The sequence below is a fragment of the Bactrocera tryoni genome, chromosome 4 (genome assembly GCF_016617805.1).
Source record: "Bactrocera tryoni isolate S06 chromosome 4, CSIRO_BtryS06_freeze2, whole genome shotgun sequence".
NCBI classification, from domain to species: domain Eukaryota; kingdom Metazoa; phylum Arthropoda; class Insecta; order Diptera; family Tephritidae; genus Bactrocera; species Bactrocera tryoni.
In genome coordinates this window covers 36,337,223-36,360,150 of record NC_052502.1, presented here as the reverse complement: position 1 = coordinate 36,360,150, position 22,928 = coordinate 36,337,223, and the positions used below count along the sequence as shown (strand labels likewise).

General features: G+C 37.1%; 2 protein-coding genes across 3 annotated transcripts; one reads left to right on the top strand and one right to left on the bottom strand.

Moving 5' to 3' along the window:
- The first annotated feature begins 621 nt into the window (after positions 1-621).
- Positions 622-21,618, top strand: LOC120776123 (cytoplasmic dynein 1 light intermediate chain 1). Its single transcript, XM_040106651.1, has 6 exons — positions 622-1,711; positions 18,027-18,217; positions 19,651-20,051; positions 20,119-20,348; positions 20,419-20,530; positions 20,595-21,618. The coding sequence occupies exons 1-6, from the start codon at positions 1,608-1,610 to the stop codon at positions 21,039-21,041; spliced, it is 1,485 nt and encodes a 494-aa protein (XP_039962585.1). The 5' UTR covers positions 622-1,607; the 3' UTR covers positions 21,042-21,618.
- On the bottom strand, positions 7,114-12,405 carry LOC120776122 (armadillo repeat-containing protein 2). Of its 2 annotated transcripts, none has more exons than XM_040106649.1 (9): positions 11,885-12,405; positions 11,660-11,768; positions 11,245-11,549; positions 10,924-11,168; positions 10,316-10,453; positions 9,530-10,251; positions 9,243-9,426; positions 8,033-8,278; positions 7,114-7,967 (listed from the first exon to the last, which is right to left on the bottom strand). In XM_040106649.1, exons 1-9 carry the CDS (start codon positions 12,183-12,185, stop codon positions 7,149-7,151), a joined length of 3,069 nt encoding a protein of 1,022 aa, XP_039962583.1. In that variant the 5' UTR covers positions 12,186-12,405; the 3' UTR covers positions 7,114-7,148. The 2 variants fall into 2 exon arrangements, with proteins under 2 accessions (XP_039962583.1, XP_039962584.1); XM_040106650.1 differs by having other exon boundaries at positions 11,891-12,405.
- Positions 21,619-22,928: the final 1,310 nt, after the last annotated feature.

Genomic DNA, 22,928 nt, shown 5'->3' with positions numbered 1-22,928 from the left:
CAAAACTAGATTGTATTAAAATTAATAAAATTATTTCCAGACATTCCTTAAATTTCAAACGTCTTCGAATAATATTTCAGTTCTTAAATATCACGTATCCGGTGAGATATGTTAGAAATTAGGCCCTTAAAATGTTTTTAATAGTCTTCAGATTGAAAATTTTTTGATATTTAGCTAATCTGAATTTTAGTTTAGTTTGGGTGCATAGTTCAATTATATACCGATATATCTATATTACAAATAAAACTATTCAAACAGAATTTTAAATAAATAATAATTTAAAGTTAATAAAAATATTATATTTTAAGTAATTTAAAGCGTAAAAGAAATATCCAACATAAATTAAATAAGAAATATAAAAAAAAAATTGTAAATAAGATAATAATTTTTTCTCCAAATTTATTTGTTTATAAATTTAAGACAGGCTAGGAAAAATATTTTTTAAATTTCTCCAATACTCAAAAATTCCTCTCATTAAAAAATTGGGCATTGTTTTTCTTGTCTGTCAATTTCATATTCGCAAGTGGCAACACTCAATGTGCACTGACGATTTGCAACGCAAATTCGTTTTTTCGTTGGTTTTCTTCGTCGATGATCGATACGAGACTCTTTGATTGGAAAGAAGTTTTATTCATCGTGCGTAGAGACTCACAAAGAAAAGTTTTATACAATTTCGCTATTGAATATTGTAATAAAGACAAAATAAGTGAAAAATTTTTTCTCTGAGGCTAAAAAGAAGCGGTCGTGCGAAACCATAGAAACGAAATAAAATTTCCTTATAGGAAAAAGTGATGTGAAGGAGCAGCAGTAGTACAGAAAACGACGAAGTAAATTCCAATTGGACTTGAAACTACATAGAAAAGCAAAAGACAAGTCGTCGTCATATGCGAAAAGCACAAATCAAAAAAGTGAACAAGTCCAAAGCAAAACGAAAAACTAGAAGTTAAAGTGGAAGCAGTGAGAGTGGGAGAGTCCAAAAGCAAATTTTGACAGTTGGTAACGATTACAGAAAAAAGTGGCTAAACTCATTCAGATACAAAGGCCCGGCTCGGATATAGAAACATACATCGTAATAAAAAGGAAACAGTGGAAATAATATATTGGCTAACAAAATTCAAGAAACGAATGTATCAAAAGTAAAAGCTTAACCAACTGATCGCCTCTTCTACACATCTTACTGCTTCTATCGCTGATCTTTGTGGTTATTTAACTCGCAACACTATTAGTAAGGCTTTAAAGTCTTTTACATGCTGTAGTATTACTACCTGTGCCCTAAAACACCGCCCCGGAAACAGCGGAATACTCATATCGATTACAAACAACCTAGCTCCAACCGTCTACAGCATTTTCGCTGCCAACGTTTAAATAACGTTAGTAGACTAGTTAAAATTCGTGACTTGTTCTTGTGTAAAAATTTTCGCAATTTGAAGCAGCTGACGTGAAATTTAAAGAATTGTCATACATTTGTGTGTTAATAATCATAATCAGCCTTAACCTGTATTACTCGGCTTAACATTCACTTCTTCACAAAAGCTATAAAACAAATAAGCGAATAAAGTCGCCCATTAAACAGCTGTTGCTGTGAGGATTAGTTGACCATTCTTAATATGGCACTCGACATGGGTTTGCCTGTAAATGGCACTAATGCGCTGACATCATCCTTCACAGCTAAGAAAAAGGATGCATCTACTGCAGCAGAAGAGAATTTATGGTAAGAAATATGAATAAAAAGAACAAAAGGGTGGAGTAAGGTCTGTAAAGACGTTGTATGTAGATGAAAGCAATGAATCACACAAGTATTTGATTATGAAAGGCATACTATAGATATCATAAAGGACCATATGTGGGTGTAGACAAATATGAAACGGTTGTGTCAGCGTAACGCGAATAAAACGAAATATTTTTGCTTTAAACTTTCAGTTTTTATTGAAAATTCTTCAAAAATTTCCATAACAACATTTTTAAAACTGTTCAGTTTTATGTATTTATATTTTTTAATCTCTTTTTGCATTTAAGTTTATTTTGTTTTGTTTTCAGAAACAGATACATATTTCATAGTAAAAACAATTTAAAACTACAATTGTGAAGGACACACACTTTTATTACATACACTTGTTTCTGCAATGAATTTGTTAATGACAACATTTACTGCTCCCCTCGTTACCCCATCTAGATTTTTGTCAGTACCACACACGCGTGTACTACAGCCGACGTCATTCTATTAAAGGAAACTTATACATGTATACCCCTCGTATCGGCGACAAAACAACTCGCAAACATTCAACACGCCTTTGGCTAAAACAGATTTGCTATTTTTAATTATTCACCACACAAAGCTAGGAATTGAGTGTATGTGTCACTTAAGCTTGAAACTCACACCCGTTTGCTCCGCAGATTTCACCTTTCATAACATACTAATGATTTATGTGTCACTCATTTTTCCCAGAGCACTTTTAATCGCTTCATTCGGATGCCAACACAATTGTCGTTGTAGGATTCAACACCCTCATTTTTGTTCCTTTTTCCATTTATATATTTTCTGCCCTTCTATCTACAAGTTCTGCTTCCTATGCTCACATTTTTACATATTATCCTCTACTATGCGAAATATTGCAGCGGATGATTAACTCTCCTTGTTGCTTACATCTGCAGTCCATGAAAATATCTAAGCTTTAGCTATGCTCTCTCGCATTGCTGGGCTTTGTGTTCGTGTCATTTTTTCATGGATTTCTGCTTCTCCCACTCGTTTTGAGCAGCCATCTAGTCAACTAACTGACTTCCAAACGCTCTTGTTGATTACAGATTAACTTGCAGATTAGGAAAGCGAAAAATTGCAAATGCAAATATCTCACTCGTATGTGTATGGGTTCACAGCACACACTATTTACATACGTATGTACATATTCAAAAAAATATAATTTCTATCACATATTTGCTTTCTACGTTTAAACGCGCGTGAATATTTTAGCATCTTTGCAGTCCCATTGCCGCTCAATGCCGTCTCTGCCGACAATTTTGCCACTCTTTTCAATGTTTTCACATATTTTTGTTTGTTTGACTGTGACTGAAATTTTTCAAAGTAAAAGCAACAATTATTTTCCCATGAACCAATTCGTCGCCGCCGGTGCGTTAGCCAAAATTGTCACTAGCTCTAAGTTCTTGTTTTTATAAAATTGTTATCAGTATTCGCCACTGATTATGCAGACTATATAAGTAGATAAATATAAATTTGTGTATGGATATTTAATTTTGCAAATGTTCGCCTTTCTGCTGTATTCCAACTTTACGGTCATCACTACTAAGACTGCTTGCTCCGCTGAAATTGCAATCGTCTATTTTTTATTGCTGTAGCAGCTGTCTCGGTGAATACGTTAAATATTGTTATCAATATCATATCAAGTTTAACCATTTCAGTTTGCTTTACTAGTTTGCAGCTTTGAAAAATGTTGTGTTTTCAAATATTTATCGGCATATTATGGATTTCCTTAGACAAGGTAATACTGTCGTTTGTTATTGATGTAACTTCATTTTTATATTATATAAACAACTTCACGAGTGTTTTTGCTTAGTATATGAGTCATATAGGTAAAATAAGCACCATTCCCAGGCAAGTTTAATCCGGCCAAATACTGTCAACTCCCAAAATTAATTGTGGAATGTTTTTTTGCTGCATCAAATCTATGTTACAACAATAACATTTTTTTACATTAAAGCAAATCATATTTCAATAACTGTTTGTTTGGCTGTGTTTTTTACGACCTGAACATTTTTTTCTGCCGATTTTTACTTTGGAATTACATTTAACAACGAGTTTATTTGAAATGCATCAGAGAGAGTGCAGAGGATCCCAACACCACTTATCGATCGACTCAACACACTTCGATTAATGTTTTAATAATAAAGCCTGAATGTTTTGCAAAAACTATGTCGAATAGATTTCGTAAGAAAGATGGAGTTCCAAAAAATAAACCGAAAAAAAGCAAAACTCACTGAAGGCACTCAACTATACTGTAAAAGTGTATGGAAAATTGGGTTAAGTGTTGGCATGCTTAAATAAAAATAAAGATGGCCGGATCAAATTTGATCAGATGGCCTAACCCGAATGTCAAAGGGTCCAAATTTTATTTGTCGAATATTGAAATTGCAACAATTTTAAAATTTAGTTGTAAAAATCAGCAGTGTGAGCAAAAAACCTGTATTTAGGTGTTTTTTTTTGTCAGTCCGAGTCACATTTGATTAAACGGTATGTAGGGATTGCGGAATTCTTCAGATACTATTATAGTTTAAGCTAATAATTGCTGAATTTAAATTTTTAATATCAATCCTTTTTGAAAACTATGTATGTATATGTCTCTTAAACAAATAAAATTTGGTTTAAAAAGTTTTGATTTCAATTCTAAACAAGTAAGGAAGGCCTAAGTTCGAGTATAACCGAACATTTCATTCTCTTGCGAATTGCAAGCATTATAGGCGTGGAAATACTTTCAGGTAAATGAGGCTTGTTAATTACATATATGGAGTTTTACCCGATTTTATGCATTCTAAGCTCAAATATGCACTGTTATTTGAAAAACACGATTTCTGGATTTTATTAAGCTCATTCACATATTGGTTGTGGTTGTGGCGGCATAAATCTGCCGAGTTGAAATTCTTTGGCCGGATAAAATCTGAGTCCGTTCCGATTACGTAGATCCGACTGTTGTGTTCAACCCATTTTTAACAAACAAACATATTTTCGGTAAAATTCGACTATAATCTCTGGGTCCACTTATACAGTACCTAGGGGCTTGAATTGATTCGATTTGAGCAATTTTTAGTCATAGTCCTGATATATTAATAATTGATTTGTATACTGGAAAGCGAAAAAATGGAATTTAAAATTATGTTATATGAGATATATCGGTCGAGCAGTTAGGTAAACAAAACTATTATACTCTGTAGCAATATGTTGCATGTGTATAAAAAAATACAGGTTGATTTATTCACACTTGCTTTAATATTGTCGACAGTTGAAATGACATCATAGCTTTGAAATGTGAAAATGTTCTGACTAAGCTGCAGTTAAGCCTATTTTTATACCCTAAACAAGGTGTATTAAGTTTGCCACGAAGTTTGTAACGCCCAGAAGGGCATAAATAATCAGCGTCTGTATGTAGGTAAACTGGTGCCTCAGCTTTTGAGATATCTATCTATGTCTCTTTTTTCCTCAAAAAGCTGCTTATTTGTTGGAAATGCCGATATCTGACCAGTATGACAGAAATTCCCTGCCATACAAACTGTAAATCAGTATGGAAAAATTTGTTCTTTGACAAGTTACCTTCACAAAATTGGGCACAGATTATTGTTCAAAGCAACGCTGCAATCTGTTTACATAGTTTTCTTCAAAATAAAGATTTTTTTTATACCCTTTTATACCATATGAAATACATTTTTGAAGGGTACCACAGCTTTACAGCCGAAGTTAACATTTTTTCTTCTTTAATAATTCTTTTTTTTTTGTTCCTATTTAAGCTTAGAGACCTGAAACTTGAATTCGTATTTGAAAAAATTCTAAAAATCGCCAATCGTAATAATATAATTAACACTTTGTCTAATATTCAATAATAAATTTCATTAACAATCACCCAGATATAATCATAACTAGAAAAGTTTTATTCATCGCCGATGATTCATTTACTGCTACCTTCGAAACCCATAACAATTTTGAGTTTATTAGCTGACTGACTGAACACCGTTCGACGTCGATAACCAAAACGAGATGACACCACACACCCATACAAACGTACATCGGCACATTGGCACATACACATGCATAGTTATCATATTGAGTATATATTGGTATGGGCCAAGAGGCATATTGTTGGTATGGAGATACTGGAGGTGGCGCACTCATTTTTGGTTGGGTTGGCAAATTAAAATTCTGTTTGCGTTTTGAATTCGCCGATGCGGTCGAAAGAAACAAAAAGAAATAAATAAATGAATATATAAAAACAAAAACACAAATGGAATTGTATCTCCAAACTCAAGACTTGTCGGCGTTGCTCAGTTATGTAGGAATTTTTAAAAAAATTTAAGATACGCTCTATTGTTGTTGTCACAAGTTGTTTGGTGTTGATGCTTTTACTCGAAAATATACATATATGTATATACATAAGTCTGTGTGTGTATATTTTTGTTTTGTTTTTTGTTGTCACTATGCTTTCAAGCGCTTTTGTGCGTCTTGTGTTTATACCCTACTCAAGGTATACTAAGTTTGCAGGAAGTTTCTAACATCCAGAAGGAAAATTATTATACAATATATATGTATGTATGTGTATTTGAATGAACAGCCTGACCAGTTAAGTTCACTTAGGCATATCCGTCTGTCTGCTCCTTTGTATATTGCGACAAGTCTCTCAGTTTTTGAGATATTGATCTGAAACTTTGCAAAAGTCCTCTCCTCATCAAAAGGTTACTATTTTTCGGAACCGGCTATAACGGTCTGCTATAGTATATATCCGCCATACAAAATTAACCATCAAAATCAAGTTCTTCTTTGTAAAACTTTTCTTATTTGTGAAGGGTATTATAGCTTCGACCGAAGTTAACGTGTTTTCCTGTTTTTTCAATTTTTATCATATTTTTTGCACAATAGATAGTTTAAGGGAAATATTGGGATACCGCTTTTCTAAGTGGCTATTTGACCATTCCGTTGAACACAAAACCATTATGAGCCGTTGCTTAGTTGTTATTTGAAAGCGACGCTGACAAAAAACTAACAATAAAAGAACGTAGGAAATGGTAAACAGTGATAAATGTTAGTTATAAAGTGGTCGATGTCGTCATCGCTATTGGCGAACCCGAATGCCATATGCGTTACCAGCCGACAAAAGCGTTCGGGGGAGAAAGTAGGCGGACGCACTGACGATGATTGAGTGCGCTTGAGTACATATAGTATGAAATAGAATGTAAGCGTGTGCGGCAGGCATTTCTCTGCTCCATTTCTACACAAATCACAACAATAACAACAATTAGTGCAACTTTTTGTTTTGGTTTTCAAGTTTTCTCATTTATTTATATCTTGTCTTTCGATGTTCATCAAAAACTTATCGCTTATGCTGCTCATTTATTTATTTACTGCTTATACACATTTATCTCATGTTTAAAGCTCACATTTCTTCAATGTAAACATCATCATCTTCATCTGCGTTAATATCATCTTCCTCGCCGGCGTTGTTCTTATCAGCCCTCGCATTGGATTTTTGTTGCTGCTTTTGCTTCTCAGCTTCTGCCTCGGCTTCCTCTTGTTCTTGCTTATCGTAGCTTGCCTGTATGCGTTCCAATAAGTCGGTTGCGACAACTGCAAAGCCCTCCCAAATCACGTCCGGTCGTGTGCTATGCTCAAACAAGCGTTCCTCATCCAAATAGTCGACCAACAAATCACAAACATCATCCAACACTTGCTCCTGACACACGTCCGCCACATTGTTGGCGTCGATTAGCAAATTCCACAACGCCTGACAAATAATCGTAGCCAAAAACCAATCCTCCTCCTGCAATGCCGCCGCGAGCAGTGTGTACAACAATTCGGCGCCTTTGTGTTGCATGAATGGCGCACGATTCTCCGCATCGCCCAACAAGTTAACGAGCACGCCAATGGCACAGGCCTTGAAGTCGTACGCCTGACTGGCAGCGCCAGCAGACAGCTGTTTCACGACCAACGTTAGTCCGCCGTTGCGGCAGAAGTAGCGACGTGCCTTGTCGTTGCGTGTCAAATTGCCCAAAACGCGCGCCGTCTCCACCTGTGATGCATCGTCGCGACACGTCTTGAGTGCATAGTAAAGTGCTGTGGCCAAATCGCCGAGCACACACTGCAATGAACCTTTGGCGGCCAACACTTGTGCCGGTGTGCTATTCTGCTCCTGATAGAAGCACAGATTGTGCAGTGCGCCTAATGTGGCATGCAACAATTCCTGCAGATCGCTTTTCTGTGTATGCAAAAAACGCATAATTTAGTTAAAATTGTTGTGTTGTTTGCTGTTGAATAACTTACCAATTGTATGGCCTTCATGTGCGTTATGGCATTCAGTAGATTCAACATAATAACGCCCAGATTATGCATATTGCCCAAACCGATGCCCACCTCGGTGTTTACGCTCATATTTGCGACGACGCGTATCATTTTGACGAGCACATCGATTACGGTGTCGCCGAGTGAGTTGTGCAGTGTCAGCGGCTCCTTTGAGTAGAGCTCCAGCACACGTAGTAAATACTGCATGGCCACGTCGTTGTGGTAGAACTGTGTAATGAAAGGAAATATTATTTTAGTACGTTGTTATTATGGTTGTAAAGGAAATCGAGTGTTAGCTGTGGGGTTCTAGAGTTTTCTCTTGTTTTTTTTTTTCGTTTTTGAATGGAAAGAAAACGAAAGCAGTGCTAGATGGGTGCCCTTTAAAAGAAAAAATATCTGCATCATGTGTAGTACATATGTAGTTCTCACGTGGACCACATAGACACCCCGAATAATTTTTGACCCTAGTGTTACCAGTAGGATCAGTTAGTATAACTTTAAGGGAAGCATTTTTTATATTTTTCATACTTAAGTACAAAATTTTTATGACTCGAACTTGCCATTAACGGATTATATTTTTAAAGAAGCATTTTAAGAATACTTTACACTTTTTCGACAAGTACCAGGTTGAAATACAGCGTTATCTCTTGTAGAATAGTATAGAAAGTGTTGCCTACCTTTCAGCGCAATAATAAATATTTTTTTATTTTTTTACTAAAAAATTTTTCTGGCTCTCAGATTCTATTCTACTGCGTTCAAATAGTATAAATTCTTTTCATCGAAAATATCGACAAAGTGTTGCCTACATTTCGGAGCAATAACTACAAATTTTTGAATTTTTACTCGTACTCAGATTCTTCTCTACTGAAAATGGGAAGGTTCTACAGTAATAAACGTTTAATAAACCATAACATTATTACAATGGTATACAAAAATTCGCACCGAAGCTTTCATATAGAATTTATGTTGGATTTAAATCTTTTCTCACAATATATAAAGTGTTGCCTACATTTAGGAACAATGACAAAAAAGTGAATGTTTTACTATTTCAACATAAAATTTACAATTAAACCCTCATATTTCTATAGTATACTATCTCACTATATATTCTATAATATACTATCTCATTACATTATTATTTTAATTAATTACACCACTAAGGGTATTTTTCAAAAATTCTGTATAAACTCACCTGCACCCGAGCATTGTCGTATTTAGCCATTATATTGCCAAGTATGTAGCCCAGTCGACTGAATAATGACAGCAATTTTTCAGAGGCATTATCAAAGATCTCACAGCACGGACCCAGCAGCATGCCAATACGCGCCGTATAGTTGACCAAAACATGACAGCAATCGCTGTCTTCGGATAACACACTGCAAAAAGTAGAAAAATACCCATTAGTCATATTCCTACAAAGTCATACTCTCTTTCTTTCGCACCACCCACATCGCCGCCCTCCGCTTTCGCCAAACTCACCTTAGTGTGCGCACGATGTTCGCTTGCACCTCCAGCTCGCCGGTGGCCACCTCCGCGGCACGCACCAAATGCGGACACGCCAATTCCAATTGTATGCTCTGTTGTTGCCTCGCCGTGCCCACATCCTCTGCCGACCATTCATTGCATCCCGTTGCATTTAGGTCCTTCTCGAAGGAATGCGTCGTCTGTCGCACATCGGATAATGCACGCAATGCGGCAGACAATTGATACAGCGAATGCAATGGTGGACCGGTTAGCTTTTGTGTTGCACCTGCTTCATTCAGTATTTGTAAATGCAATACCATCAACTCTACAGCGCCGTGGCGTGCCAGACGTTCGACCAGCGTATTCTGTTTGCTTAATTTCTGATAACGATCTTGCTGGGAATGTTCCAGCGCCTGTTTTGTATCGGTGCCCGGCGCTGGAGCCGTAGCTGGTTTGCGCGGCAATTCCAAACACTCGGTCCAATTACGATTTGTGTCTTTGCTGGGCATCAGCACTTCGGCACCACGCTCTTGTCCAGTGCTGGTGGTGAGAAAACGTATAGAACCATAGCCATAAATACATGCCTCGGGATCATCTAGCGGACTAGCGCGTCCCAAACCGTCGATTAACAAGTCGAGTAGGTCGTTGTCGTGGAAAAGTTGATCGTTCAGCTCGTTGCGTGCCACTTTGAAAATGAGCTTACAGGCACCAGTTAAGTTGCTGCCGGTGACGCGTAGCTATACAGTTGTTCGATAATTACTATGAAGCACAGGAATGAGAGATACAATCTTAACTACTTACCGCAAGTACCACGCGTGCGACGCCTAGTAAAATTTTTGGTGACGAACACTCCACCAAGCCATAAAGGCCGCCTAATATGAAGCCGCGCTTGTAGTGCTTCTCATTTTTGCGCACACGCATGTAGAGCTCGGCAAGGATCTGTAGCAAGACAAGAGAAAGCAATTCGATATTAGAGAGCAATTATGTTCAGTATGAAAGGATCTCAATATTGCGTTTTTTCTTCATGGTTAACAATACTATTTTGTAAAATAATAAATATTATTGTGTTCTAATTTTCGTGCTCAAAACTAAGTGATTTGGTACAATAGACTGTGATAAGACTATCTTTCGAAGTTATAGAGACTATATTGGAGGTCAAGCTAGGAATATTTGTTTCTAACTTAAGCTTCGTTAGGTGTTGAAAAGCAATAATTTATAGATTCACGTGATAAAACTTCTGAGTGATAGACAAATATTCATATACCAAAAATTTGTTTGCCTCCTAAGGGTATACTTCACGCGTCATCTTATAAAACATTGCCTACATTGCGGCGCATTAGCACAATTGCTATGCGACAAAGAAAAGGTCAAATATAACCCTACAATAAATAAATATCATGCAAACATACCGAATTAATATGATTTGTAGTCTCCTCGCTGCATTCCTTGAGGCCTGCATGCTCCTTCAGCAGACCTATCAGCTTCTCAGTGGGTGATTGTGCCAATAAATGACAATTGCGTTGCTGAAATTTGCGTGAGCATAAAATATTGATCGCCGTATTGGAGCCACTCATATCCAAAGAGCTATTCTCGCTGCTACCCTGCGCATTTTTGAAGCGTTCCCTATTCGTGACGGCATCGGAGCGTTGCTTCGCTGCAAGAAATATAAATAAATATAAAGTGGACACACATAATACCTTGAGTAGCAGGTTGCCGAAGAATGAACACACCTTCTAACGCGACGCCTCTAATCTCAAGGGCGGGCAACTTTCTTGGCAATTGTTTCGCTTGACCATTAGCGCCACCTTTACCCACGCCACCGCCTCCTCCAGAATTTCCTTCAGTAACATCGCAACGCGCATCCCACGAATTCGAACGCCTTGAAGTGCGTCGCTTAGCTTGTGCTTCTTCTGCTGCTTCTTTTTCAAAGTCATTTACATTTGGTTCATTGACTTCCTGTTGTTGAACCGGTATGGGTTCCAGTGAAGGGGTCATAGGCGCATGTCGTTGATTCTCGTTTTGCAAATAACGTAAACTACGCGGTCGCGGATAAATACCGTAACACAAAGAAAGTGTAGGAGAGAAGTCGGAAGGGAAAGTTAAAAAGTTAAAATGAAAAAAGAGCGAAGAATTGGGCAAACTTACGAAAATGCGCTGGGCGGTCTTCCGGCCAACGCGACCTTGCCGTAGAGCGCGCGTCCAGGCTCACGCGGCGTGACGGGACGACGCGTGCTGACCACTCGCACACCACCGACTATGCGCCGCAAATAACAGTAAAAAGCGAAGTAGTGAAGGACATAATGAAAATAAATTTATTCAATTTCTATTTTGTCAGCGCACATTATAGATTTTTAGGCACAATACTCTCACACTTACTTCCTATGCGGTTGCTGTTGTTGTTGCCGCCGCCATCACTGCCGCTATGCGACGTTTTGGTCGAAATCTCGGCCAACATGGACTTGGCTTCGCTAATCATTTCTGCCGATGTTTTGCGTCTTTCCAAACTGTTTGTGGCTGTTGTGTCGCCAAATGCAAAGCTTTGTATGATTTGTTGTTGTTGTTGTTGCAGCAATCTATCGTCCGCGCGATTATCGAGCGATTGTGCGTTCTTGCGGGAATGTTCCACTTTTCGACTTTCACTTTGTGAGCGCCGCTTCTTGAGCAATATCATTATAAAACTTCAAATCAACACACAAAATTTCGTCTTAAGTACCGTTAATAATTTTCTAACGCTTAAACGCACATTTTTCGAATTTCATTTTTCGATTCGATGTTTTTTTTGTTTTACTTGGTGCTCTTTTAGAGTGACACTTTTGCGCATTCACAAATTAAATTGGTAGCTAAAAGTCCCAATTGGTTGGTTATCCTGCCCGTGTTACGGCTAAATTGAAAATAACTGCAACTTAGTGGTAATAATAGATGGTGTAGTGAAAAATATTTTTCGTTTGGGCATTCGTGCACCATGCCAACGCGCACGGGTGTTGCATGCACTCCTTATAGTTACCACTGTTTGTATGTATGTGTAACTCCTTTGCCCGGCTTCAATTGTGCTATGTGCGTACAATAGAAAACCGTTGCTGTAAACATGCCTAATAATGTATGCATATGTAAAAATTCACAGTGTCGCGAAATATAAATGAAGCCTTTTAAATTTTTGTTGGAAAAGACCATATGATCAAATTTGACCCGGACCATAAAAAAAAAACCAAACTTTTTACGTATTTTTATACAAATCTTTATTATCGTCTACAAAAAAGGCTTCTGAACAAACTTGCCAACGCCTAATCTAATTTTTCATATACTTGTTATAAGCCTCGGCTGACATGGTCTTCAGTCCCTTCCGCAATTCATACCCATAACATTAACCAAAAAGAGTCGATCCATAAGAGATGCTGAGATCCTCTGCTATCTCATTGACGCCAGCGCGACGATTTTAACGTGCCGCTTCTTAAGCTCTCTAGTTGTTATAGTCATTAATAGAAGTGAATGACGGCTCTCACGAGGCAAGTTTACGATGACTTCACGACCTTCACTGAATGCTTTGTTCCACTCAAATGCTTATGTTCGTAATAAATTGAACTTCACGAAACACTTCTGAAATACTTTTAACAATTTAAATACTTCCGCGCCAAACTTTTCGTTGGAAAAAAACATATCGTCACCTGAAATGCAAAATAACGTAACATCATTTTCGGAATTTTATAGTGGCATGAATGAAAAACGAAATAAAATGGAACATGAGGGAAAAAAAATTTTATATTGGTTAAAACTGGTTTATATCTGAGGTGAGAACCTCAAAATGTTGTACATATGTAATATTATGAATGCAATTTGAAGTAGTGAATCAGAATCAATAAGACATTCAATTTCGAATTTTTTGATGATACGTCATGTTGCATTTCATGTGAAATATATATATATATATATATATATATTCGATCAAGAAGCTTACGCTTTTACCCTTGATTATGTGAAGATCGGCCTTTTTCTTTTCCCCCAGGTAGCTACCACATTAGCTTGGAATTATCCTTTAACCATGAGAACATCTCTCTACATAAGTTCTCATCCGATACCCTCGTCCCTGAGTTGCTTGAGGTTCGATGCGACCTCAAACCTCTCCAGGGAACTATTGACTACTCCCGGCGGCACTTTGTTGAATGCTTTCACTAGAAATGTTCCCACCGTGTATTCCTTATGCATGAGCCCTCCCTCCAACCATGACCTAATGGAGTACAGAACAGTGTCTATCGACCTACCTTTGCTGTAGGCAGCATATCAGCGACAATATACCGAGAGGTTTGATATTAGGATACTCATAACTCTCGGTACATTGCCTCTGATGTGCAGGTCCATAAGCCTCTCCAGCGTCTTTAACAACGAGGATAGGCCTGAAATTCTTGGGATTAACATAAGGGCTATTAACGGTCTTCGGGATAAACGCCGCTCTTGCCTGCCTCTAAGCCTTGTAAATGTGGCCCACAGTCGCGTAGATGTGGACCAACCAACTGCCTTAACTTTTACTGTCCGCTGAAGTTGCGCAGGTATGATGTCATCAGGTCTCTGATAATTGAATGGCTTCAACGTAAGGCGACGCTCGTTCAGAAGATCTAAAACGACCGCACCGTCCTCCTAGAGACTTCCGAGGGGCACTTTTTTCTGTGGATTGGTTCTTTGGAAAGTGCGCGTCTTCGAGTAGTTTTAATGAGTAGAGCTGACTGCTCAAAATCCAGTCAATATCCTCATTTTTAAGATAAATTATATCTGTAAGTTTTTTCACGAGAATGCTCCTAAATCTTGAGGTTTCAAAAGGCCCTTCTACGCTTTCGCAGAAGGATTTCCACGACATTGCCTTCTTTATTTTCGATTTGTATATACCAAGGCCTGTCTTATATAGCGGCTAGTCGCCGCTACAACCACTTTCGCGGGCTTTATTGAACAGTCTTCTACTTGAAGATCTGATCTCCAATAGCTCCAATGTCTCCTGCAGAGGACACGTGCTTTCAAGAGAGGTTCTTCACGATGCACTGAATACTTCATCAATCGCGATAGCTGTGAGTACTTAGGCGAAACCTAGCGCGACCGAAAGAACTGATCGAAGCTTTCTGCAATACTTATCCTAATCCTTGTTTCTAAAATTCCTATAGGGATTACTAGCTGAACGAACTCGGTCCAAACTAAAGCAAATACCCCTATGATTAGAGCAGGAGTGGTCGCTCAAAAATTGATAAAATGGTGGCGGTGTTTTTGTAAGTTGAATATCACTCAAAAATTCGAAGGAAAAGAGACTGTTAGCATTATTCCTTCCCGAAATCCACTTTGGACGTTGTTGTGAAAGCTTCGTCTGTAAAAAATGGTATTTGGGTTTCTTGCATCCCACATGCTGAAAAAGGTACACACTCTGCACTGATAATGCTGGTTCTTATCCGAATTTCTTCGTAGATATATTAATATTTCCTTTGACTTAAGAAGCCAAACATTACTTTTGAAGGACATCTGCTCATATTCAGTATACGGTTGATGCTAAAAGCTACCTTTTATGTTTATATTTCTCTCACCAGTGTATTTTTTTATTTTAACTGAAAGCGTTCGTTTAAATATATGAAAATTCCAAGTGGTGTGGCGATTTTTACCAGAAACAATTGTTGTTCACAATGTGTGCATTTCATTCATATATATATATGTATATATATATAAATGCTTACGAGGGCGAGCGAAGAAGTGCCTGATTTACAAATTAAGAAGACCCTATTTCTTTGTTTTCGATTTCCATCTTTTAGACTATTCCTGTCCAAGTTAAATAAACTGGTTACGAATAGTTCCAAATCTAAGTGGTTCTTGTTGGCAAGTGGGAGCATAAAAAATTCCGTGATAGTATTCGAGAATGCTGCAATGATCGTAGAATTTCACTGAATCTGCTTCGAATAAATTAGAATGTCTGTTGAGTTAATAAATTCATAGTTTTTCCTATTTTTTTATTGTGTGCTAAGAATTCATTCTGCCATTAAGGTAGCAGTAGATTTACTGCACCGGAGTGTTTCCTCGATGACATCGAGTCATTTTATGTAATGGACAGGGTCCCAGGAAAATTGAAGGTAATTTTAAAGCTTACAAGCAGGCAAGAAAAGGCGCCTTAGCCCGCTATTAATAATATGGGAACAGGTCGGAGCGCTCTCCTCGTATATTCTACTACTTTAAAGCTAGGATTTTCGGGAGTTTGGCCAGTGCCGGGTTACCATTAGTTCTTGCGCTCTCGGGAGGAGGTCTAGCAAGCTCTCAGCAAGGCTACGCCTAAACTTCTATCGACCTTTTTTGACTTATGAGATCTGATTCGTACGATCCACAACTAGAGGATCAGCAATTGAGCATAACATAACATAACCTAAAAACACATATAAATTCAAGGTGTCAGTTTCATCTATTGTAAATTCCAAATATTTATACAGGCACCCTCGTAACGGTCGCCAATAGCCCGCACTAGCGAAAGTCGCTAACAACACGAGTAAGTACGTACACGTAATGGAGCATCACGTTCGTGTTACTCCTGAACTATAAGGAAACACCTTCAAAAAATCAATAGACGACGATTGCAATTGAAATAAAGTAAATCGTTTGTCAGAATAATATACATACTTTAAATATACTCAAATATAAATCAAATTGTTAAATGGCGGTGTCGTTGCCGTTGTGGGTGGACATGGGCAGTAGAAACTAACACAGCGCAGGCTTTTAACTATGTATGTATATGTATGTATATATGTATGTGTAGAGCCGCTAAGTGAGTAATATAGCGAGTGCAGAAGGCTACCAAGAGGCGCCTCACTTTAACACCACTATTAGTCCAAGGGATAACGGCGCGTTGAACCAGCCGATAAATAAATTCTCATGTCTTTTGTTTTGCCATTTGAATGTCGAAAAGTTGAGTGGAAACGTTGCAGCAACGCCAAAACTAGTGAATGCTTTGTGTGCTAAAGCATAAAAAAATTCATAAAAATTTATTGTGCGGCAAATAAACGGCATATATCTGGAAAATAATAATTGAAATTAAATAAATGATTGACAATTTGCATTGCATTAATTGAATTGAGTAATAATAATTAAATTGAAAGCAATCAACTCGGAAAGCAACAGCGCTTGTGGCAAAAGTTTTCCTCCTCACAAGACATGCGATCTAAGCAGCGTTCGCTATTCGAAGAATTCTGCGTTGGCGACGCGACCACTCAGTAAGTTGTGGAGGAGTGCACCCTATGATAAGTTGAAGCTATATATTTCACTGCTCTTGTTTTTGTTTTTTTTTTCAAATGTCTAGAAGTTGCAATTGCAGTGAAAATTTTAGTATTTTTAGTAATTACTATGTTTTTAACTCTGTAGCTGCAGTTTGTCTAATTGGATTTTTATTTTTTTGTGACTGCTAAATATTTTGCTGGCAATTCAATGCTCAAATTTGCCACAAAAACATGCTGAATTATTTAGTTGGTAAACGCGGCCTGACACAGTTATATTTTATTGTCCATAATCATTTTCCGAGGATTTCTGCTTCTCTTTGTGGAGCCGCATGCAAGTTCCAAATTAGCGGCTTACTTTGACAGCTGGCTGCACGAAGTGCTCCGTCGTTGACCACAGCCATATATTTGTGTGCTTAATTGTTATATTTTTTGTTTAAACAACTGCATTTCTAAATTTACCGTCCGCTCTGACATTGCATTTGGCAGCATGTGTGATTTTATGGATTCAATGTCGTCGCATACTAACTGCTGCTATATCTGGTGGGTGGTCAACACACTGGCATTTGTGGGTCAATTACGTTGCTCAAAATTAATTGTAAATATAAAAAGCGTTAATTTCGATTGCTTCGAAGCTGGATTATTCTAGCGTCACAAATAAAAAAGTTGTTCATACAAAGACTTACTATACGCCGTGTCAAATTTCTTGAAGATATCTCGTCGAATGAAAAAGTTTTCAATACAAAAATTGATTTTGACCGTTCAGTTTGTATAGCGGCTATATGCTATAGTGGCCCGGTATCAGCGGTTGCGACAAATGAGTAGCTTCTAGAGAAGAAAAACACTTTTGAAAAATTTCAGATTGATATCTCAAAAACTGAGCGACTGGTTCGCATATATACAGACTGATGGCTATGAATTTAGACTCGGCTCGTCAGAAATTTCGTGGTAAACTTAATATACCCTATTTAGGGTATAAAAAGCAATCGGTGTCTACCTAGCATTGTCCTATTAATGACAATGCAATTATGACTTATAGTTAATCACTCGTATTGTCGATCTTTTCTTAATATTTTCATATACTGTGTACAATACTTTTTTAAATAATTATTTTTAATATTTTTTTAATAATGCTTTTTTTAATAATTTTTTTTTTTAAATAATTTTTTTTAATAACTTTTTTTAAGGTTTTTCAATTTATTTATTTTTCAAAAAAAAAGAAGAAGAGAAATAACTCTTTATGCATTTTATTTAATGTTTATTAACCGTTTTGTCTTATTTTATATTCGCAGGTCTGCAATTTTGAGTGAAGTACAAAAACAAGGCAGCACAAAACTTCCGTCAAATAAATCAGTACTAGTATTAGGCGATAATGCCACCGGCAAAACGACTCTCATTGCGAAATTGCAAGGTGTCGAAGATCCGAAAAAAGGTTCTGGTCTCGAGTACGCATACATCGATGTTAAAGATGAGTACAGAGATGGTAAGTGGCCACAAACATTTTTTTCAAGCTTCAAACTAATTACCGAAACCAAAAAAGGAGGGTATATAAACCCCTTTAGGGATTTGAAAACGTTTCCATATGATAGGTTATCAGATTATTGTAATTAAAAAAAAAAAAAATTGTTATTAAAAATACATTCAGTGTTATAACTCTGTAGCTGGAGACATATACATGAATATAAGAACTAAAATGAAGAGAATCAGACGATACCTTTCCATGAATATAATATGAAAGATATCAATCTTTTTGCCCATCGCATTTGAGTTAAGTTGAAAATTATACTAGTTTTCTCAAATTGGAAAACTTTCAAAAGATTGAAAAAAGTACGTTGCGGGTTTTCCGAAGTACATTAGTTCTCAAATTAAATTGAAGACTGATTTAATTAATTTAGCCATTACTGAGAGTATTCCCGTTACAACGAAGTATGAATACCCTTAATTTTTTTTATCCATTGTATAACCCTGAGTTTCGAAATTAATTAATTAACGACCGTCGAGTCTAAACCGATCCCACAACAGTCGGGTCTAAGTAATCGGAACGTACCCGGATTTTTTTTCCGGTCAGGGACTGTCAATTCGGCACCAATTTTCGAAATTACTCTATAACAAATTTATTTTGAATATACATACCGATCAGCACTTGCGGAAAAGCTTACCTAATTACTTTGGCGAGCAAATTAGACTGATGCAAATCTAAATTTGCATTTCAAAGTTATTCGGTGGTACACCGACGGCTCGAAATTATCAAATACACTGGCTTTGATTAGTCCAAGAATCAGGCTTTCCGTCCGATTGTGCAGTTATATGTGAATTTCCAAACGGAAGTTAGTTGGTGATACACCGATAATATCAAAGATACTGGTCTTAATTGTTCCAAGAACCAGGCTTTTCGTCCGATTGTGAAGTTATATGTGAATTTTCAAGCGGAAGTGTACGCAATCGTATCGTATAATTATACAGAACGATCGGTCAGGCCGCACTCACAGCAATTTCATTATACGAGATTAAATCGTAAACTTAAAATCTCATCTCGCAATCGGATCCACCTAATTTGGATACCGGAATACAAGGTCTTCAGTATGCGGATGACATAGCACGTTCCTTCCTAGTGGGATGCTACACCATCAAGGAGGTAGTGACTGCCATTCACAGTGGATCCATTAACATCTTCACCGGCTCTTTTCTGGTGAATGGTGTACTTGGAGTCAAACCACCACACATTGCAGATGAATAGCTCGAGTTGTCACGAGAATCTAGAGTATTTGGTAGATGTAGGAATCCGCGTTAAGGATGTCAATATAGACTTCACCTTTCCTGGAAATGACACAACTTGGCTATAGAGTTTACTCAAAACACAATTGTTTTTTTTTATTCATATACATATGTATGTGCTCTACCTTTTTCGCGCATCAGACACAACACGATTGGGCGTTTGGATTCTGGATGGGGATCCAGGACATACAAATCTCCTGCGTTACGCTTTGAATGAAACGAACTTCGAACATACCCTCGTCATACTCACAGTCTCAATGACAGAGCCATGGGCATGGCTGGAACAATTGAATCACTGGATTAAAGTGCTCTCGGATCACATTGAGAGCCTGAAGTTGGAACCGCAAGAGAAGCAGGAAGCACGACAACGGCTAATCACCACGTGGCAAAGTTATTGCGAAGTGGGCGACGACTTGGATCCGGGTTCGCCAGTGAAACGTACGATGAGAAATAATTCGATAGATGACGACGATCTACTGCCACTTACCGAGGGCGCGTTAACAACAAATCTCGGTTTGGATATTGTTGTGGTGGTCACAAAGGTAAGTTTATAATAAATTAAATACCTAAAGTGAGCGATAAGAAATAACCAATTTTTTTTTCTCTCAGACGGACTACATGACAACGCTGGAGAAGGAGTACGATTATCGAGATGAACATTTTGATTTCATACAGCAGTGGATACGTCGCTTTTGCTTACAGCATGGCACATCACTTTTTTACACAAGCGTTAAAGAAGACAAAAACTGTGATCTCCTCTATAAATATTTGACACATCGAATTTACGGCTTACCATTCCGAACGCCTGCGCTATTCGTTGAAAAGGATGCGGTTTTAATGTAACTATATTTTTTTATGAGAATTAACTGGCATTTTCTAAACATCTTGATTTTATATATACGAAAACAGTCCTGCAGGTTGGGATAGCTTGAAGAAAATAAGTATTTTGTATGAGAATATGCAATCATGTAAGGCAGAGGACTACTATACAGACATCATCTCGCCACCGCAGTCCAGAAAAGTAAGCAAATACTAATAATCACTAATAAATAATGCCATTTCTATGTATACAACTATAATTGTAGACTGTTGCAAATCGTGAAATCGAGGTGCAAACAGAGGACGAACAGACATTCTTATTGCGGCAGCAAGAGATTCTCAAACAAGGCGGACAGATGCGCGGCGATTCACCGTTGCGCGTGCAAGGCGGCAATAAGGGCATGCAACCACGCACACCCGGCTCCGGTGGACAGGGTTCACCCATAAAGGTCAACGCGAAGCCAACACCAGCTACACCGGGTAATGAAGGTGTGCTCGCCAATTTCTTCAACTCGTTGTTGCATAAAAAATCCGGTTCACCTGCCACACCAGCCACCCCGCCCAATGCGCCCAACGCCAGCAGTACACCACGTACCAATGGTACTGATGGCGCCATCGATAAGTTAGCGATGCGCTCGGATGCAGCAGCCGAACTCGATCGCCTGACGAGAAGTGCGAAAAAAGAAATGGATTATTCACAAAGCGAGTGTTAAGCCAGGCGATAAAGATTGTATGATTTCGAAACGACTAGCAAGACACAAGTATAAGAACAACAACAACACCACAGTGCGCTTCTGAACAATCGGAGGGGGAAATGAGCAACAAAAACAAGATACAGTTTTTTTAAATAAGTGAAATGAAATGAGTGAAACTTATATGAATGTAAGCAAAAATGACGTGTGTAATGAAACGTAATCCCAAAGGGTGTGTTTAACTAACCCACAACCCCTTTAAACATAAACGAGCGATTAATTAACGGATTCATTGAAAAGTATAAAAGATTAAAATATTTGCAAATTTTAAAGCAAACTTAAAATACATAAAGCAAGCAAGAATGGAAGTCAAAGCATATTAGACTTAACGCAACAACTTACAAAAAAAAAAGAAAAGAAAACATATTTTCACTACCGTCTTGCTAACTCTGGCTAAGTTTAAACATGTGTGACGCCTGTATTGATTATTTCGTTGTTTCCTAACATGCTTCTGATTTATAGTAATTATTTTAAATATATGTGTTTATTATTATTTTTTTAATAATGCAATAAATGCAATTTGCAATTGATTTCATAAGCGCTGCAACGTATCAAATGATTAATCTTAATTACGGTAGCAATGTGCATAACAAGCGCAGATAAATATAGCAAACCTTTGTTTTTTGGTGTCGGCGCCGGTTCAACATTTGTCTGGCGTTTTAAAGCGACATTTAGGCAGGAGCCCACTTTGACGCTGCTCAAGCGAATAATACGTTGTAAATCAATCACTTTTGGCAGCGTTTTAGATTAGTCGGCGGCGTCTGCATGTGTTTTATCGAAGCAATTTTAAGACGTTCTCATGCGTTTGTGTTCCAAGTATAAACGATTTTGCATTAGCGTAATTATAATTAAAGAGCTTGGCAATATTGGCGAAATTGCCATTCTTTATTTTTATATGCTAATTTTTATTATTTTTGCTCAAAGCTTAAAGTATACTGTAATTTTATATATATATATAAATATTAAATGTAATTTAGAAAACACAATAATTTCAATTCTAAAACTGTGCATAATTATAATAAAATTAAAATAATAGAGCTATCTATGTAAATTGAGGAGATTCTAAAAAAAGCAAATAAAGTACCGATGAATGCGTAAAACTATTGATATTTGGTCAAAAGCCAAGCATATTATCGTGTAAGCGGCAAGTTTCGAAGCACAGTGCTGGCGACAAGCATATTGGTATCTTTAAGAACAAGCAAAAAGAAGAAAATTCTATATTTATAAAAACACATATGTAAAGATGCTAGTATGTCTGTTAAATTCAACACAAGTGTTTTCAAATCCGTTCATGCCACAACTTTCGCACAAAATACCAACTGCAGCTTGATATTGGAATTTGTATATAATGATTTTTTAATTTATGCAAAAGCCTTTCTGTCTCATTAAATTCAATACTCTCTCTCAATTGTTTTATTATTAAGATACCGCATACTATATTTAAAAACAAGTTTATTTTGTCTTAAACCAGATATCAATTATATAAGCTTGTGTGGATATTCAGCAAAATGTGAACAAGGAATTCATTAAAAAAGTGTATTTGACATTCGAGATTAAAAAAATATATGTATATTCGAAAAAAGATGCATTCTACCAAGTAATCCATACACTTATATAATTGAATCATGTTTTAAAAATATATTTAAAAAATACTTTTAATAGCGCTTTTCAATTGAAATTTTTTAAAATAGCTTTTGAGTCAAGTTTTTTGTATCAAAGTAATTTTCAGCTTAAATTTTCTATAAAATAATCAGCCGGTCTAAACAGACATTCAAGGTAACATGAATTTACAATGAGCTAAAAGTTGGTGTATGTGTTCCAAACAGGTTTAAATATAACATAATAAAA

Excerpts from the sequence above, each read along its gene's own strand:
- LOC120776123 (XM_040106651.1), top strand. The coding sequence starts at position 1,608 with ATGGCACTCGACATGGGTTTGCCTGTAAATGGCACTAATGCGCTGACA. Across the intron at positions 1,712-18,026 it reads GCAGCAGAAGAGAATTTATG|GTCTGCAATTTTGAGTGAAG; the intron begins GTAAGAAATATG and ends TTATATTCGCAG. Across the intron at positions 18,218-19,650 it reads TAAAGATGAGTACAGAGATG|ACACAACACGATTGGGCGTT; the intron begins GTAAGTGGCCAC and ends TTCGCGCATCAG.
- LOC120776122 (XM_040106649.1), bottom strand. The coding sequence starts at position 12,185 with ATGATATTGCTCAAGAAGCGGCGCTCACAAAGTGAAAGTCGAAAAGTG. Across the intron at positions 11,169-11,244 it reads TAGAGGCGTCGCGTTAGAAG|CGAAGCAACGCTCCGATGCC; the intron begins GTGTGTTCATTC and ends TATTTCTTGCAG. Across the intron at positions 10,252-10,315 it reads TCGCACGCGTGGTACTTGCG|CTACGCGTCACCGGCAGCAA; the intron begins GTAAGTAGTTAA and ends ACAACTGTATAG.